The sequence below is a fragment of the Haliotis rufescens genome, unplaced genomic scaffold (genome assembly GCF_023055435.1).
Source record: "Haliotis rufescens isolate VD_foot unplaced genomic scaffold, xgHalRufe1.0.p SCAF_18, whole genome shotgun sequence".
Taxonomy (NCBI): domain Eukaryota; kingdom Metazoa; phylum Mollusca; class Gastropoda; order Lepetellida; family Haliotidae; genus Haliotis; species Haliotis rufescens.
The window spans coordinates 18272112-18290536 of record NW_025963868.1 but is presented as its reverse complement, the minus strand read 5'-3'; the positions used below and the strand labels follow the sequence as shown (position 1 = coordinate 18290536).

Genomic DNA, 18425 nt, shown 5'->3' with positions numbered 1-18425 from the left:
CACTGCTATGACACCCAGTACTCTGACATACACAGCTGTAGTACACTGTCATGACAACCAGTACTCTGACATACACCGCTGCAATACACTGCCATGACATCCAGTACTCAAACATACACAGCTGTAGTACACTGTCATGAGAACCAGTACTCCTACATACACGGCTTTAGTACACTGTCATGATATTCAATACTCTGACATACCAACTTTTGTTTACTGTCATGACACCCAGTACTCCAACATACACAGCTGTAGTACACTGTCATGACAATCAGTACTCCTACATACACGGCTGTAGTACACTGTCATGATATCCAATACTCTGACATACCAACTGTAGTATACTGTCATGACACCCAGTAATCCAACATACACAGCGGTTGTACACTGTCATGAAACCTAGTACTCTGACATACACAGATGTAATAAACTGCCATGGCACCCAGTACTTTGACATACACAGATGTAATACACCGTCATGACACCCAGTACTCTGACATACACAGATGTAGTACACTGTCATGACACCCAGTACTCTGACATACCAAGCTGTAATACACTGCCATGACACACAGTACTCTGACATACACAGATATAATACACTGTCATGACACCCAGTAGTCTGACATGCACAGATGTAATACACTGCCATGACACCCAGTACTCTGACATACACAGATGTAATACACTGTCATGAAACCCACTACTCCAAAAATACACAACTGTAGTACACTGTCACGATATCCAGTACTCCAACATATACAGCTATAGTACACTGTCATGACACCCAGTATTCTGACATATCCAGCTGTGGCACACTGTCATGACACCAAGGCATACCATGTCATGATAGATATTACTCTGACATACCATCCTGTTGTACATTTTCATGATAGGTAGTACTCTGACGTACCAACATGTTGTACATTGTCATGGAAGATAGTACTTTGACATACCATCCTGTTGTATATTGCCATGATAGATATTACTCTGACATACCACCCTGTTGTACATTGTCATGGAAGATATTACTCTGACATACCACCCGGTTCTACATTGTCATGGAAGATATTACTCTGACATACCACCCTGTTGTACATTGTCATGGAAGATATTACTTTGACATACCATCCTGTTGTACATTGCCATGATAGATATTACTCTGACATACGAACCTGTTGTGCATTGTCAGGGAATATAGTACTCTGACATACTACCCTGTTGTACATTGTCATGATAGATAGTACTGGGGCATAGCAACCTGTCGTACATTGTCATGGAAGATAGTACTCTGACACACAAACCTGTTGTACATTGTCATGGAAGATAGTACTTTGACATACCAACCTGTTGTACATTGTCATGGAAGATAGTACTCTGACATACCACCCTGTTGTACATTGTCATGGAAGATATTACTCTGAGATACCACACTGTTCTACATTGCCATGATAGGTAGTACTCTGACGTACCAACCTGTTGTACATTGTCATGGAAGATAGTACTCTGACATACCAACCTGCTGTACATTGTCATGGAAGATATTACTCTGAGATACCACACTGTTCTACATTGCCATGATAGGTAGTACTCTGACGTACCAACCTGTTGTACATTGCAATGGAAGATAGTCCTCTGACATACTAACGTGTTGTACATTGTCATGGAAGATAGTACTCTGACAAACCATCCTGTTGTACATTGCCATGATAGATAGTACTCTGGCATACCATCCTGTTGTATATTGTCATGGAAGATAGTCCTCTGACATACCACCCTGTTGTACATTGTCCTGGAAGATATTACTCTGAGATACCACACTGTTGTACATTGTCATGGTAGAAAATACTCTGACATACCACACTGTTGTACATTGTCATGGTACATAGTACTCTGACATACCACCCTGTTGTACATTGTCATGGAAGATATTACTCTGACATACCAACCTGTTGTACATTGCCATGATAGGTAGTACTCTGACATACCCCTCTGTTGTACATTGTCATGGAAGATATTACTCTGACATACCAACCTGTTGTACATTGCCATGATAGGTAGTACTCTGACATACCACCATGTTGTACATTGTCATGGAAGATATTACTCTGACATACCACCCTGTTGTACATTGCCATGATCGGTAGTACTCTGACATACCCCCCTGTTATACATTGTCATGGAAGATAGTACTCTGACATACTAACCTGTTGTACATTGCCATGATAGGTAGTACTCTGACGTACTAACCTGTTGTTCATTGTCATGGAAGATAGTACTCTGACATACAACCTGTTGTACATTGCCATGATAGGTACTACTCAGATATACCACCCTGTTGTACATTGTCATGGAAGATATTCCTCTGACATACCACCCTGTTGTACATTGCCATGATAGGTAGTACTCTGACGTACCACCCTGTTGTACATTGCCGTGATAGGTAGTACTCTGACATAGCACCCTGTTGTACATTGTCATGGAAGATATTACTCTGACATACCACCCTGTTGTACCTTGCAGTGATAGGTAGTACTCTATGACGTACCACCCTGTTGTACATTGCCGTGATAGGTAGTACTCTGACATACCACCCTGTTGTACATTGTCATGGAAGATATTACTCTGACATACCACCCTGTTGTACATTGCCATGATAGGTAGTACTCTGACATACCACCCTGTTGTACATTGTCATGGAAGATATTACTCTGACGTACCAACCTTTTGTACATTGTCATGGTAGATAGTCCTCTGACATACCACCCTGTTGTACATTGTCATGGTAGAAAATACTCTGACATACCAACCTGTTGTACATTGTCATGGAAGATAGTACTCTGACATACCATCCTGTTGTAGATTGTCATGGTAGATAAAACTCATACATACCAACCTGTTGTACATTGCCATGATACATAGTACTCTGACATACCACCCTGTTATGCATTGTCATGGAAGATAGTACTATGACATACCAACCTGTTGTACATTGTCATGGAAGAGAGTACTCTGACACACTACCCTGTTGTACATTGGCATGATAGATAGTACTCTGGCATACCAACCCTTTGCACATTGTCAGCGTAGATATTACTCTGACATACCAACCTGTCGTACATTGTCGTGGAAGATAGTATTCTGACATACCACCCTGTTGTACATTGTCATGATGGATAGTACTCTGACATACCAACCTGATGTATATTGCAATGGTAGATAGTACTCTGGCATACCAACCTGTTGTACATTGCCATGGAAGATAGTCCTCTGACATACCAACCTGTTGTACATTGTCATGGAAGATAGTACTCTGACATACCAACCTGTTGTACATTGCCATGGAAGATAGTCCTCTGACATACTAACGTGTTGTACATTGTCATGGAAGATAGTACTCTGACATACCATCCTGTTGTACATTGCCATGATAGATAGTACTCTGGCATACCACCCTGTTGTACATTGCCATGGAAGATAGTCCTCTGACATACCAACGTGTTGTACATTGTCATGGAAGATAGTACTCTGACATACCAACCTGTCCTTCATTTTTATGGAAGATAGTACTCTGACACACCACCCTGTTGCACATTGTCATGAAAGATGGCATACGCACCTGTAGTAAACAATCTTTATATCATCATCTGTTGCCTTACAGTCAAACCAGACGGAACTGTTAAGTCCAACAACGACATCACTCGGCTCCCTCGTGAACTGAAATGCTGGTAGAAAACGTTAAAATGTTTAAACAAAACAAAGCAGAAAGTTGATCATAAATGAGTACCAAACAGAGTAAAATTAATTGATATGTGTGAAAGAATAGCACTTTGAAAGGCAGATAGGTGTACATGACACTTACCAATTGCTGCATGCAACAGACATGCAAGGACAACGCCTCCACGGGAATACATGGCTGATGAAAGAATGTGATGATGGTGGTCATCCACACCGAAGTCATTCAATGTTGATCTTCTGTAAGATGGCCAAAAATACAAGAATGCGTCATGAAGCTACAACATATGCACATAGTAATGTAAAGCCATGTCATTAAGGATCTACATTGTTCACGCTGGGCTTGCAGCAGGAAAACGTATTTCCTTCCTTATTATACATAACTGCAATAGTAAACTTTAATAAAGGGATAAAGGCAGGACAATATTTGTATACAGCGAACTGTTAAAAAGTATCATTAAAAAATCATAAAAAAGACTAATATTGGTTGGTATGAAAGTTATCCGGGCCCTGTTCCAGCGTCTGATATTCGGAATGGTGTATATGACAACAGTCATTCCGTATCTTACGCCCTTTTCTCGATTTGCTGCTCACACATTTTGAGATTTTATCGGCTGGATTTAAAATGATATGTATTTTAGATTTATGTTGAACAGACAGGCTCCCACACCAGCAGTAGTTATAACATAAAATGCTTTGAATAAAGGTTCTATAAAAGAGAGAGTAAAGAATTATCTAGTTTAAAATACCTAACGGACGTCGTAAGAAATACAATCCCTTTTGATACTTTTCATAAATATGTTCCGTTTTGGCATTCTAAGTGAGTTTCGAATCATTACAGTGCTAAGACGACTATAGATTACTAGCGTTTTACAATCCGAAAAACTATTTCGGAACAAATCTTTCTTTACTGAAGTCTGTAGTGTCAAAACCGCCTCCGTGGTCTAGTGGTGGGGCGTCCGCCCTGAGAGCAAAAGGCTTCGATCCCCTGCCGCGTTATACTAAAAGACGTCAAAAGATGATACGTGATGTTACCCCGTCTGGCGCTCAGCATTAAGGGGTCGGCTCGGAGTCGAGTAGTCATGTTAAACTGCATGCGGCATTTTATCTCAGTGAGCTGGCACTATAAATCTACCTCTACCCCCCTATCTCACACATGTGCATGCACAACGCTATATAAGTGCAATAAATCTTGGAAGCGACGTTAAAGCCAATTTCACCTCCCCAGTACAAAAAGCTCTTTTCTTTTCATTTAGAGCTACTGTTCAAGTAATGTCTATACGCCTTGGAAATGTTAAATGACAAAGAATTACAACATGTCACCATTAATATCAGCTGTACCAGCAATGATCTGACAAGGTGTTCCATCGTAAGGACAAGACCGTTCATGTTTGAGTTGACGTCAGAACTCACCACTCATGCATTCTCCAAAATGCAGTATGTTCAGACATCAAAAGTGTTTTTCTTTTTACATCCGCTGTTTTTCTATGATTAATCATTTACTGTGAACATGGCACGAAGCAGGATATCAAGCGTGCAAATTAAAGATTGCTTTTCGATATGCGATCCACAGGGCTGTCCTTCAAAGCTATCAGGCGTCAACTGGGCCACCATTACACAGTGGTAAGCCGATCGGTGAGACATTATGGTGCAACCAATGTCGTGAAGAGCCTTCCACGGTCAGGACGACCTCATGTGACGTCACAGCGTAAAGACCGGGCACTGATTCGATTGGTACGACGACAGCTGTTTGCAAAATGTCCCGTCATGAAGCGACAATGGCTACCAATCGACATCTGTCCACAAAAACCGTGAGGAACTGCCTGGCAGGAGAAGGGATGGCTGTCCGGGAGTGTCACTAAACGCCCCCCTACAAACAGATCTTAGACACTCCTAGCCATAAATATCGGTTCCGGAAGTTTCGTCAATAATTTCAGGAGTACAATTAGAATGAGTGACAACTTCCAATCCACCTGTCTTCTCTCAGAGAAAGATGGAATTAACCGACAAGGAGATAAATTCTCTGTTTGAAAAAGGGGTGGTATCCCGGTCATCTTTCAGATCGGTCATCAATTTGAATCCACATCTGGCATACAATCATTTCAATATGCAGGTCTTTCTATGATCACAGATATGTTTCCGAGAGGAGATTTCATGTGCAAACTGAATCTGAAGGATGTTTACTTCTAAGTTCCAGTGCACTTTTAAGGGAGCAAATAATCCTAAAATTTCTTTTAGTAATTTATACAAAGCCCCAGGTGTTTCACTCAGGTAATGAAAGCTCATCAAAAGGAGAGATCTGAAGCTGATAATCTATTAAGACGACTTTGGCTCTGTTGAACACAGCTATCTTAGCGCAAAGGCGATCGTAGCTCTGATACTTTAACACAGGCTACGATAGTCATAGAACTAAAATCGCTTTGCGCAACGGGGCCCTGAGTGTTTAAATGGTCTTAAGTCCGAGAAAGTTCTCAGTTATACCAAACGCTACTCTTAAATCTAAGAAGTCATAATCATAAAAAATTAGTGAGTGAGTGAATATGGTTTTACGCAATATTCCAACATTGTACCCATGTGGGGAACCGAACCCGTCTCTTCGTTGTGACGAGCGAACGCTTTAACCGCTGGGCTACCCCACCGCCCGCCCTGAAGATAAGAGTTCTCAAGAGGACTTTTAGTGACATAAGAATTTTATTAACCCTTCAGAATGGCCGCCATTCACAGAAAGGGATAGGCTACCTGGGAACTTTCAGGGACTACATGGTGGTATTTGAAGTCAATACAATAATAAGGCAGCAGTAAACATTTCGTCTCTGAGATATGAGTAGGGTTACAGTCAATCAAGAAGTGTGTTTCATCTTCAAAACCAGGTGATGTTTTATTGTTGCAATATATACAGATTCCCTCTTGAAGGGGGATAAGTGGCTTGGCGAAATGGTCTGTTTCTATTGATAATGGAAGAGATAGACACCTCAATTTAGCTAAATGGTGTAAATCCAGGTTATACAGGTAAATGTATCACAATGTATCAACTGGATGTCAACGGATTTATGTGCAATGTGAAATTCATTGGAGCTTTGTTCTGTATTACTTGAATGTGTCTATTTTAACTGAACATACTGATTTATGCCCCAAATACCAACACCATCGCATAAAACAGGTTCAACCAAAGAACTGTTCAGCTTTGTGTAGATATCATATGACATACCACCCGCACTGGTAAATTTAGAATACAATGCGGGTACGTCTCTGCTGTTCGCTGTTTTCTTCATGTCTAAATGTTCATTGAGCATTATTCCTAAGTATCCGTAAGCGACCGTCACACACAGGTTCATTTGCCGGCAGATGAACGATACTTAGGTTGCTTTTGTAGAGTGCGTCCTACAGTGAACAACCTTTGTTTTATCTGCATTTACTTAAAATCTCCACTTTTGACAACATATATCTAGTACATCTAGCATTTGCTGTAGGCATGTTTCATCGGGTGCTATTCATCAGCATACAAAAGAATGGATACCACAGGCATGCCGAATCGGACGCCCTTCTGCAGCATGTTGATTTCTTTAGCTAGATAATTTCCGCCCCTGTTTTGCACCATGTGATACTGGAGATGGATCTGTGTATAAAGTGTTTGAGTAAAGCTTCCCAAATTTTCCCATGAATTCACATCTTCGTTAATTTGAACCATAGGCATTGTCTGTTAACAGTATCAGGCGCTTTTCTCATGTTGACGAAGCAAATAATAATAATAATAGTAATAATAATAAAGTCCATTTCTTCAGCGCCATTTCCGTCTACGTAGTCGCTCATAGCGCATCACACAGAGTCATAGACACATCTAAAGAGATAAGTCTTTAGTTTTGTCTTGAAAGTGTCCAGAGTTGGATATTGCCTAATTTCCACTGGAAGGGAATTCCAGAGCACAGATGCAGTGTGAGCAAAAGTTCTGTTTGCCGAATGCTTTGAGTGAGACCATAGGGACACTAAACTGGAGTTTATGTGCAGATCTGAGATCTCGTGCTGTAGGGTAAGAAGTTCACTCAGATAGGAAGGTGCTGTACTATAGTAGCACTGGTATGCAATGCACACGACTTTGTATTCAATCCTAGATCTTATTGGAAGCCAGTGTAATGATTTTAATAAAGGAGTGACATGTGCACGCTTATTTCGTCTACTTATCAATCTGTAAGCAGCATTCTGCACACGTTGCAATTTGCTAAATAGATCCTGTTTGATATATATAAGCAGACTGTTAGCATAGTCCAACCTTGATAGGATAAGTGATCTCACGAGCTGATGTGCCGCATCGTATGTCAACATGGGTCTTATCTGACTGATATTTCGAATGTGGAAGTAGCAACTTTTGCAGATATTGTTTACTTGACAATCCATGGTCAGGTTTTGGTCAATGATGACTCCGAGGTCTTTAACAGTCAAAGAAAAGGGGATATCAACTCCATCAACAGACAAGAATGATTCGGATATTGATGCAACAGATCGGCTACTCCCATTGAGTATGACCTCGGTCTTATCAGGGTTGAGCTTCAGACGATTCTGTGTCATCCATGTCTGGATCGCAGATGTGCACATTCGCAATTCTGCTATCACCTGTGCTGAGTCACCAGGTGTGAAGACTTTCATGAGCTGATTATCATCAGCATAACCATGACGACTAGTGTCAAACGTGTCTGTAACTTTGCCTAACTGAGAAATATAAATCACAAACAACAGAGGTCCCAATACAGAACCCTGGGGAACTCCACAACAAAGGATTGCATCTTCAGATGACATGCCATCAATCGAAACAGCCTGCTTTCTGTTACACAAGTATGATGTAAACCAAGCAAGTGCAACATCTGTTATACCAAGATTAGACTCAAGACGACGTAGTAGCCTGCTGTGGTCTATGGTGTCAATATATCAGTTTTCTATTCTGTATTACGTTGCATGGGGAGTGCATATGTTCCAGACAATTTCCTTTTGAATGGAATCCATTTTGTTCTCCAGCTAAAATGTCATTGTGCTCAAGCCATACTTGGAACCTTCAGTTAAAAATGCCACTGAATAATATCCATGGAATGAGGATCATGCTGAGACCTCAATATCCCGGAGGGTCACGTAGGTCACAGCCTGCTTTAGGTAGAGGTAGAGTCCATGCTTCCATGCAGCAGGTGTGACCGAGTTCTCAAAACAATATTGGACGATTTGATGTAATAGTTTACTGCAGGTTTGGTTTTGTAGTACTGCATTTTGAATCTCGTCAAGCCCAGCTGCCTTGCCCTTCTTCATTTGCATCACAACTTTTTCTACTTCATTAATAAAAAATTAGTCTGTTAAGGTCTGCTATATCATGGCTATTCATATTTTCAGCGCAGTCATTATGTTTTTAGCAAAGGGTCTTCTCTAAATCCTTAAAGAACATATCATCAAAAACATCTGATAGGTCATTGATAAGAACCGCATCACAAGAATATCTTCAATAAAACAACACAGAATCACTACTTGTAATGACTGCACTATAGTTATTTGTAACCTACATAGGAATGGTATATTTCCTGTCATTATTTTCCTATTTTGCGCCAAAAGTCTTTTGAGTGTCCTCTTTAGTCAATGTCAATGAGTTCATCTTGTTGATCTTGCTGATATTTTCTCTGAGCATGCCTCAGAGACTTGTCAAACTTCTTCCTTTCTTTTAAGAATATTCTACGTTTTATAGCTTTATTGAGTTTCCGGAGAGCCAGTTTTTCTCTGCAATACACATCTCATTACAACCGCTCCTGAAGATCATTACACCAATAGGGCTTGTATCTTCATCTGGAGTGAGGTTAAAGGGTTTACGTACGGTTTTCAACTCCATTAGTTTTCCTTCCATCTCACCATCTCAGGGGTAAAAAGTTACGTAAGCAATGTTCACATCATGTTCTTCATCTAGTTGTTTACTGATATTTATTTTCAGCACAAGCAAAACAATTAACCGGGAGTTGTGACACAGCATATCTGTTTTTCTGATGTGAATTATAGGTTGAAGTAGATACTTCTGGTTTACCTTTTCTGTCTTCAGTTCTAAACAGGTTCAGGTTCATCTCTACTTAGCGAGAGATTTGGGACTTTTGTAGCTCCGTGTAGACTTTCGCCTACGGCGCAGATCAGCAACAGTGTTATCAAAACAACTGTATGCACCAGTGAGTTGTCTTATTTCTAGTTTACCCCTTCAGTTACATTGTAGACTCACACAGGCGGGTAAAATAGAGTTGTCACGAGTAGATCCATAACACAGTCTCCGTCCATAACAATGACAGATCACACAACAATTTAAGAACAATATATTTCTGTCAGTGAAAGAAATTAAAAAGTCTTACGTCTGGCGAATATATTGTCCCATGTCCCAGCAAGCTCCAATGAATTTCGCATTGCACATTACATCCGCCGAAATCCAGTTGATACATTGTGGTACCTTTTTTTTTCTGTCCCTGGATTTACACATTGACTTAACACTTATTTTCCTCTAAGTTTACCTCGAATTAAAGAAAGTGTGTTAATCTTTGTTTTAAATATTATCTATGTCGATTATTTTACAGACCGACGTCATATAGCTGGAAGCGCGAGTATATTCGATCATTTGTGATATTGTGAATAATCTTTGTTGGTGACAGAGAAGTAACGTAACTATCTTCTATTGTAGACTGTCATTTGCCAGTCGCAATCGGAAAATTGAGCTTACTTATTCGGAATTATCAAATAGGCAAGTACATGTACATGCAATGTGGAGTCGCAGTCTCCAGGATCCATGACGAAGGAGCCAGCCGTTCAGGGACTTAAGCGATGCTTGTTATATATACTACAATATACTGATTGTTAACCATGTCATACACGCCTACGAATGGACCTAGCAGGACATAGCAGGACCTAAATGGAAGTGGGGAAACGTCGGCAACCACCAGCTTGCAGATCGGCACCAGTTCAGCCGCCCCCACTCCGCCACCATCCACAAGGAGATACACATGTACAGGGAGGTAAGGGATGTGGCCCAGGCCAATAAGTACATAAGGAAACGGAGCAAAAAAAAATTTCCAAACAAACCTAATGTGATCGTTATCGATAGAAATATGTTTGAGGGTACATGCTTGGGTTTGTTTGTTTGTTTGTTGTTTCCAGCTACAGAACGGCGATCTGTACATAATCGAGGCTGGGCCAGATAATCCAGTGATTGATATCATGAGCATCGATCCACGCACTTGGGAATTGTAAACACTAATGATGATAATATATCTCTCATTCCCATGTTCGAACGTAAATTGTCTTTACTCCAAGATAAGTCAATCTCACTCAAAGCTATAGGGGTTGTGTATGATATGCTTGCCTTTATAGAGACGTAGACATGCATAACACAGCAGATGTCAATCTGTGTCCAGGCTACGTTTTCTTTCAATGTGTGAGAGAACGGCCCTTTTCGGTTGGACGATACAGTGGCGATGTTGCAGTATTCCTTCGGCAACACATCGCCTTATGGTTCAACCGTATACATGATGATTGGTCGGACTGTACCTTGTTTATGAGTGACATCGCAGAACGCCTGGTAAAAACACCTACAATGTTCGTTTTTTTGTATGTGACTGATACACAAAACTCTGCTACTCTGGGTCCTATTGATACAGGTCTGTTACAATGGAGACTATATATGCTATCAAACGAAAGTCCTGCTGCAATTGTTGTCCTTTTTGGTGATTTTAACGCTCGAGTTGGTGAAAAGCAATGATTCATAGACTCAACAATACATCTGCCAATCGACGATATTGATTATGAAATTGACATATTTGATATTCCTTGAAAGTCAAAAGACTGAAGGAAACAAACTGTTAGAGTCACGTCCGAACTTCAATCAACAGTTATTAAATAGTGTAACATGTAATGATACTTAAGGCGAATTCACAAACAGAGGCCAACATGGGAACAATGTGGTCGGTTGCTGTTTGCTATTCACATGTTTATATGCATATTTTAAACTGTTTTGACATCATTCCAAGATCTGAATCAGATCATTTATCCTCATCAGTAAACTTTATTCATCCACATGACCCCACATGTGACCATTACGCACGAGGACTCACGAGCACGCACTAACAACATTCACGCGAGCGGGTGGGACGGCATGCGGAAGTTTGAGATAGCCATATTCATTTATGATTATTTCTTGATATGTGTAGCTATAAAGTTTATGACATGTTACCATTCAGCATTGACAATACGATTCAGACATTGAACAAATTCATTTTGAAAGGAATTAGTACTTTAAATGACAGGCCACGTCGCCCACGAGTTCGGCGCAACAAAAACACGAACGATCTCGCATGCTGCCAAAGTGGTTTGATGAAGAATATGAGCAAGCAAAATCATATAAGTATCATTCACTGAACAAATTCAGAAAAAAAACAAATACAAAACAAAGCAAGTTTTCGAGGAGAAATATTGAAATCTTTGAAGCAGCTGAGAAGAAAGAATGTTCAGCCAAGATCCCTAGCACTGTGACGAATGAAATAATACAGAGAAAGTACTTTGGGTCAGCATCACAGACGAACAAGTTGTTTTCGCAATAATTATATGAAAAGTGATAAATCCCCCGGTGATGATTTACTTGTCAACAAACAATAAAACTTAAAGAGTAAGAAAGTCGATTATATACATAGATCCAAATGACTAGACACATTTATTACAATCTTGCACATATTGGAAATTAGAAAGCATGTATTCCAATGTCAGAGCATCTGCAAAAGCCAATAAACATGATATGTCGGATATCTTTAAGACATATGCTGGTGTAAGGCAGGGTTTCTGCTGTACATTAAAGAACTAGTGAATTAAATATTATCCAATGATACGGGAAACATATTTTTTTCTATGAACCTATACAAGATTTTTTCTATGAACCTAAACAAGATATGTCAATCTTACTATTTGCTGATAATGTAGCCATTTACTTGACTCGGGATTCCTTTCCGATGCAAAATTGATATCCTAAATGAGTATTGTCCGAAATTGGGATTAACAATTGATACAGATGACACCAAAATGATAGTCTTTAAAAACGGTGGCAGGATATCAAGATGTGAGAAAAGGTTTCTGAATGGTTGGTTGGTTGGTTGTTTTGTTGTTTAACGCCGCACTCAGCAATATTCCAGCTATATTACGACGTCTGTAAATAATCGAGTCTTGACCAGACATTCCAGTGATTAATATCATGAAAATCGATCCACGAAATTGGGTTCGATGACATGCATCAAACCAAGTCAGCGAGCCTGACCACCCGATCCCGTTAGTCGCTTTTTACGACAAGCATAGTCGCCTTTTTGAGCTTGTATCGTTTTACAAACATTTAGGTATATTTGTCGTGTGGACATATATTCACTGTAAGTCTTTGAGACACCTCCATCGCAAGTAATCCTGTTATATAGATCAAAATTGTGGGGTATAAAAACAATTTGGCAAGTGAAAAAGTTGACGTAAAATCTCTGTATAATTTCTATTAAACACTGGTTACAAAGCTGCAAATATAGTTGTATTAGTGGTTCATAAATGCCCACAGAAGAGTTCTTTGATGTTGATAAGGCTCATCAGACAACCTGTGAAAAATACTGCTATTTTAATACGGTGTGGGGCCTGGCTGCACGAGACGTAGGTGACAGAAGAGCGTTCCTGCATATTTAAACAAAGGTGTGAAGATATATATATAAACAATGGTTCATGAGCGTACAAGGATCAAATTGTCTACTACATTATTATTCTGAAGTCAAAAGTTCTATTTCACCTGATGTTTTTCTTATGCCTCAGAAACGCAGTGCATCTCCGTCAAAACTTTACGAAAGGTAGATTTAATGGACATATTTTAACTTTGGAGGAGCTACATTTAAAAACAACAACCGGCAATTGAAAATACACCCTTGTCCATACTGTAACCACTCAAATGAAGACGAATATCACGCACTATTAATATGTCCAGAATATGAAAAGTTTAAGAAATTATTACACACAACAGTATTCTAGAAATTGATCATTAGGGGATAATTGTGTTACACCATTTGAGATAACTGGTATCAAACATATGTGTGAGATCGAATTCCAGGCCCGTGATTGGCTATTACATGGTGATGACCTGAGGTCAGATTATGACGGACTACTTTCCTGATTGCAAGTCATTCATAAGCTGCTCGTCCTTCAGTCGAATGTTCACCTACATCTGTGTTGAACGTCATGTTTTTTTAGAGTGTAAACCCCCTGAATGCCATAGTGACACATATGTCCCTCCTCTTCAACCCTCACTTCGAGGTCGAATAAAATTCAAAAAACATCTAGCACACTAATACACTTCACAGTTTTAAATTCAGTGGAAATTCCAACACTGTGATATCATCCACTGTCATTTTAGGCGAAGTACAGTTACTGAAAATGACTTCTGAAACTTAAGTACATCGTTAATCATGCCATTTCTGACACATCACCATTGACGGCGTTATTTACTGTGTGTTTCTAAATATCTAAATTTCGGATTATTTACGCTAAGAACTGAATTTCAAAAATAGCATATAGTAGTGGTCACGGGTATCTGTTTTTCATCAAATCACTAATGATGATTATAAACCGTCGCTGATAAGCCTAGAAAAACCATATTGTTTTGGTAAATACGCAAACACGAACGTTCCGCCATATTGGATAGTGTTTCTAAAATCACTTTTTCCGAATGCCGGTTATGAGACGCCTATAAGATCACGTATATTTTAAACGTCTTTAATGGCAGGCTATTTAATGATCAGAGAGGAGAGTTCACGCGTGTAACACACAATGGAGCAAGTGTTGTTGATTATATGTTAGCTTCATCATCCCTGTTTGCCCATGTAACTGACTTTGGTATTGGTACAAGAGATAATTCATGCCGCTTTCCATTATACTGCAGTCTTAATCTAGATTTTAACTGTTTATATGAACCTGATTGTAAATTTCCACAAAATGATCTTCCGCAAGATGTCAGTACTGAGCCATGTAAATGGTATAAGTATGTCTGGAGTAGAGACTCTGGTAACACTTTCTTTGATAATTTTAAAGCTGGCTTTTATGATATTAAATCTGCACTATGTGATATGGTTGATACAAATGTAGAGGTTGCCCTAGTTCATATAATTAATATTATTCAATGTGCTGCTGACCATACCAAAAAGCTTCATACACAATTCCGCAAACCATTAAAATTATGTAAGCCACCATGGTGGGACCAAGATCTTGAAAACTTGAAACATGATAAGTATGCTGCTCTCAGAGCCCATAGAGACCACAATGCTGATCTAGACCGCTTTAGATATTTTAGACGCTTGTTTAAGAAAAGTTTCAATTCCAAAAAACAGCATTATCTACAAACTCAGAGTGACAAAATTAGTCGCAGCTAGATCTGACCAAAGTCTTTTCTGGAAAATCATTAAAGAAAACAAATTTTGTAACACAATTTCTGAAAATATTTCATGCCAGCAATGGTTTGACCATTTTAGATCACGTTTATCCACTGACAATAGCACCCAGTATCCACTCTATGATGAGTCTGCCCCCTCTGCCACCGATAGTTTAAACCATCCAATCTCTGAACAAGAAGTATTATCCCACATCAAAAATCTACCTAACAACAAATCCCCAGGTCCAGATGGCATACCAAATGAATTTATTAAATCCTGCAGTAACCTTCTTGCACCTATTCTCACCAAGATTTTTAATCAAATATTCTCTACTGGTTCCTTCTCATCTTAATGGGGTAAGAGTATAATCTGTCCATTACATAAATCTGGTGACAAATCAAATACAGACAACTACAGAAGAATATCTCTTATAGATACTTTATGCAAGGTTTTTACATCTATCCTAAACATCAGATTACAGCAATGGTGTGACACCAATAACATCCTCAGTGAAGCTCAGGTTGGTTTTAGAACTGACTATTCTACTTTTGACCATATTTTTACATTACAAGCTATTACAACAAAATATTCTGGCAAAAAGAAGGGAAGATTTTACTGCCTCTTTATTGATTTTTCGAAAGCTTTCGACACTGTAAAACATGATGTTCTGTTAAATTCAATAAAGGAAGTAGGTATATTGGGTCCCATTTATAATGTCCTAGTCTCCATGTACAGTGGTTTATCAGCCTGTGTAAGATCAGCCAAAGGTTTATCTCAAGTGTTTCCATGTAATGTAGGTACTCGCCAAGGTTGTGTCTTAAGCCCACAAATGTTCTTAATTTTTATTAATAATTTGTCCACAGTATTTGAGGAATTAGGTGGTAAAGGTATTCATATTTCTCCTGATATAGATAATTTATGTGCTCTTCTTTTTTGCTGATGATGTTTCTGCTCTCTCAGATAGTTGTGCCCAGCTTCAAAAGAAAATTAATGCTTTGGAAATATTTTGTAATAAAACAGGCATGCAAATTAACTTAAAAAACCCAAAAATAATTGAATTTAGGCAAGGTGGCCATCTTCGCAGTTATGAAAAGTGGTTTTATCATGGTGAACCTATTGAAACTGTTTCAAGCTATAGATATCTTGGCTAAATGTTTACACCTAAGCTTGTATGGAGTAAGGCACAAACTACTCTAGCATCCCAAGCCACCAAAGCAATTTTAGCAATTAACTTTTTTCAAAGGAAAATTGGTAATATCACTTGTACAGATCTGTTTAAGGTTTTTGACTCTATGGTCACACCCATCTTAACCTATGGCTCTGAAATTTGGGGTACTTGCTATTGTAAAAAAATCGAATCTGTCCAAATCGCCTCTTGTAAGCATTATTTAAAAGTAAACAAGTCAACCTGCTCAAATATGGTTTTAGGGGAATGTGGGAGGTTTCCTTGACAACTCACTTACATGACTAAAGTAATTAAATATTGATGCAGGCTCTTACATCTTCAACCCCACAGATTACCTTCCCAATGCTATTTAATGCTTAAATCTTTAGATGATGTTGGGCGGGGAACTTGGGCGACTAAAGTTTTTAGAATTTTTTTTACTAAATGCAGATGTTCAAATTTTAAAATAGCTTTAGAAACTGGCAGATATAGTAAAACAGACCGTTCACTTAGATTGTGTAACTATTGTAGTAGTAAGGGAGTTAATGTCATTGAGGGTGAATTTCATGTACTCTTTAATTGTAATTTATATTCTGCCAAAAATACCTTGTTAATCTTCCTATACCTACTCATACAGTTATTCTCATGTAATAAATATTCATAGTAATTATAATGAGCAAACATTATTTCTAGTTTGTAAATTCTTATATTATGCTCACAAAATAATTAATGATAAATTCTGTGCCCTTTAAATGTCATGCTCACATGTCTGTATTTTGGGCCATTGGCCTTTTACTGAATAAACATGTCTGTCTGTCTGTCTTTATTTCAAATTTAGCTGCGATACATACATCCCTGAATTCCTCATACAATTAAGAATCAAATGGCAAATGGTCTTTGTCACCAATGCAAATTATCTAGATGAAACAGATTTTGTGTGGACACAAATACTGTGCTCGGAAAACGGTACTTCTTGTAATGTAAACAAAGAGAAATTCAGATTTTACACTGTGTAGTATTTTCTCCTATTGTGAGAGATCCATTCGTCTAATTGTTAGATACATTGGCTCACGCGTTTGAGAATATTCTTCGGAAGAGTATCATAGCACGAATTATGGAATTAGAAATATATACCAGTTCCGTGACCAGGCTGACTGAAGCAAATCACGTTCAACGACAAAGGTAGTTATCTGCGTTTCTGACTAATTCTCTTGGGTGCATTGGAAAACATAAAACAGATGACAGTACCCAGATTGTCTGATTGTTTCTGATAAATTATATGACACATTTATTTGTGTACGATCCACCAACGAAAATCCCGGGTAAGGTTGTCAGTGGATAAGCCATTTTGTGAAAGCCGGTCATCGATAGTGATGTCATACGGAAGTAAACATTGTCGTACATATTTTGTAATTTCTTTGAGGTAAAAATTATGAACTCGGCATCCAGTGTGTTCTCTGATCTTATCTAGTTTACATTATCATCCTCGCCTTGATAGTCCTCAGATATGGTGGAAACCCCATTGTGTAGGGTCACATAATTTATGAGTAGTAAGCAGTAACATCTGATGACATCACTCATGACCGTCGTGCTATGTATCAATGCGCCACTTCGACCATAAGAAGAGACAAAATGCATCGATTCGATGCCAAAAAGGGACGATTTTAGAGTGTGAAAGAAACAGATTACTGAACTCGTGCCTATCAGGTACCATTTATCTTACAACTCGTTGTGTCAAAGCAACGTTCGTTAGATACGTTTTGAAACAACTCGATGTAAGATATTTGGTATCTGACAGACACTCGTGTATGTATGATATACTCCAAACGGAAAATGAGAACATGTTATTTAGTTATCCGTGTTATTGTACCGCACATTTCTAGCAGAAACCAATATAAATCTATTGTGTTTATAAACCCGTTCTACATGTTCTGAAACTATAATGTCAAAGCTGCGCTTTAACTTTTACAATGTCATTGTGTACCTGATGTACTATCCGGCTTACATGATGTGATTGCTTAAATTATCTGGCCCATGTGCCTTTGAAGCATATAGTAACAGAAGGATATCTTTAATTTCAGATGTTTCCAAGT

At 38.8% G+C, this 18425-nt stretch overlaps 1 protein-coding gene across 2 annotated transcripts in view; it reads right to left on the bottom strand.

Annotated features, from left to right (window-relative positions):
• Window positions 1-18425, bottom strand: part of LOC124123571 (Down syndrome cell adhesion molecule homolog) — a 147967-nt gene that overhangs the window by 103332 nt on the left and 26210 nt on the right. For both annotated transcript variants that reach the window (XM_048398304.1, XM_046486772.2), the window contains exons 2-3: window positions 3863-3975; window positions 3620-3725 (exon numbers count right to left, since the gene is read on the bottom strand). In XM_048398304.1, coding sequence (XP_048254261.1) covers window positions 3620-3725; window positions 3863-3975 — 219 coding nt within the window. The remainder of the gene's footprint in view (window positions 1-3619; window positions 3726-3862; window positions 3976-18425) is intronic.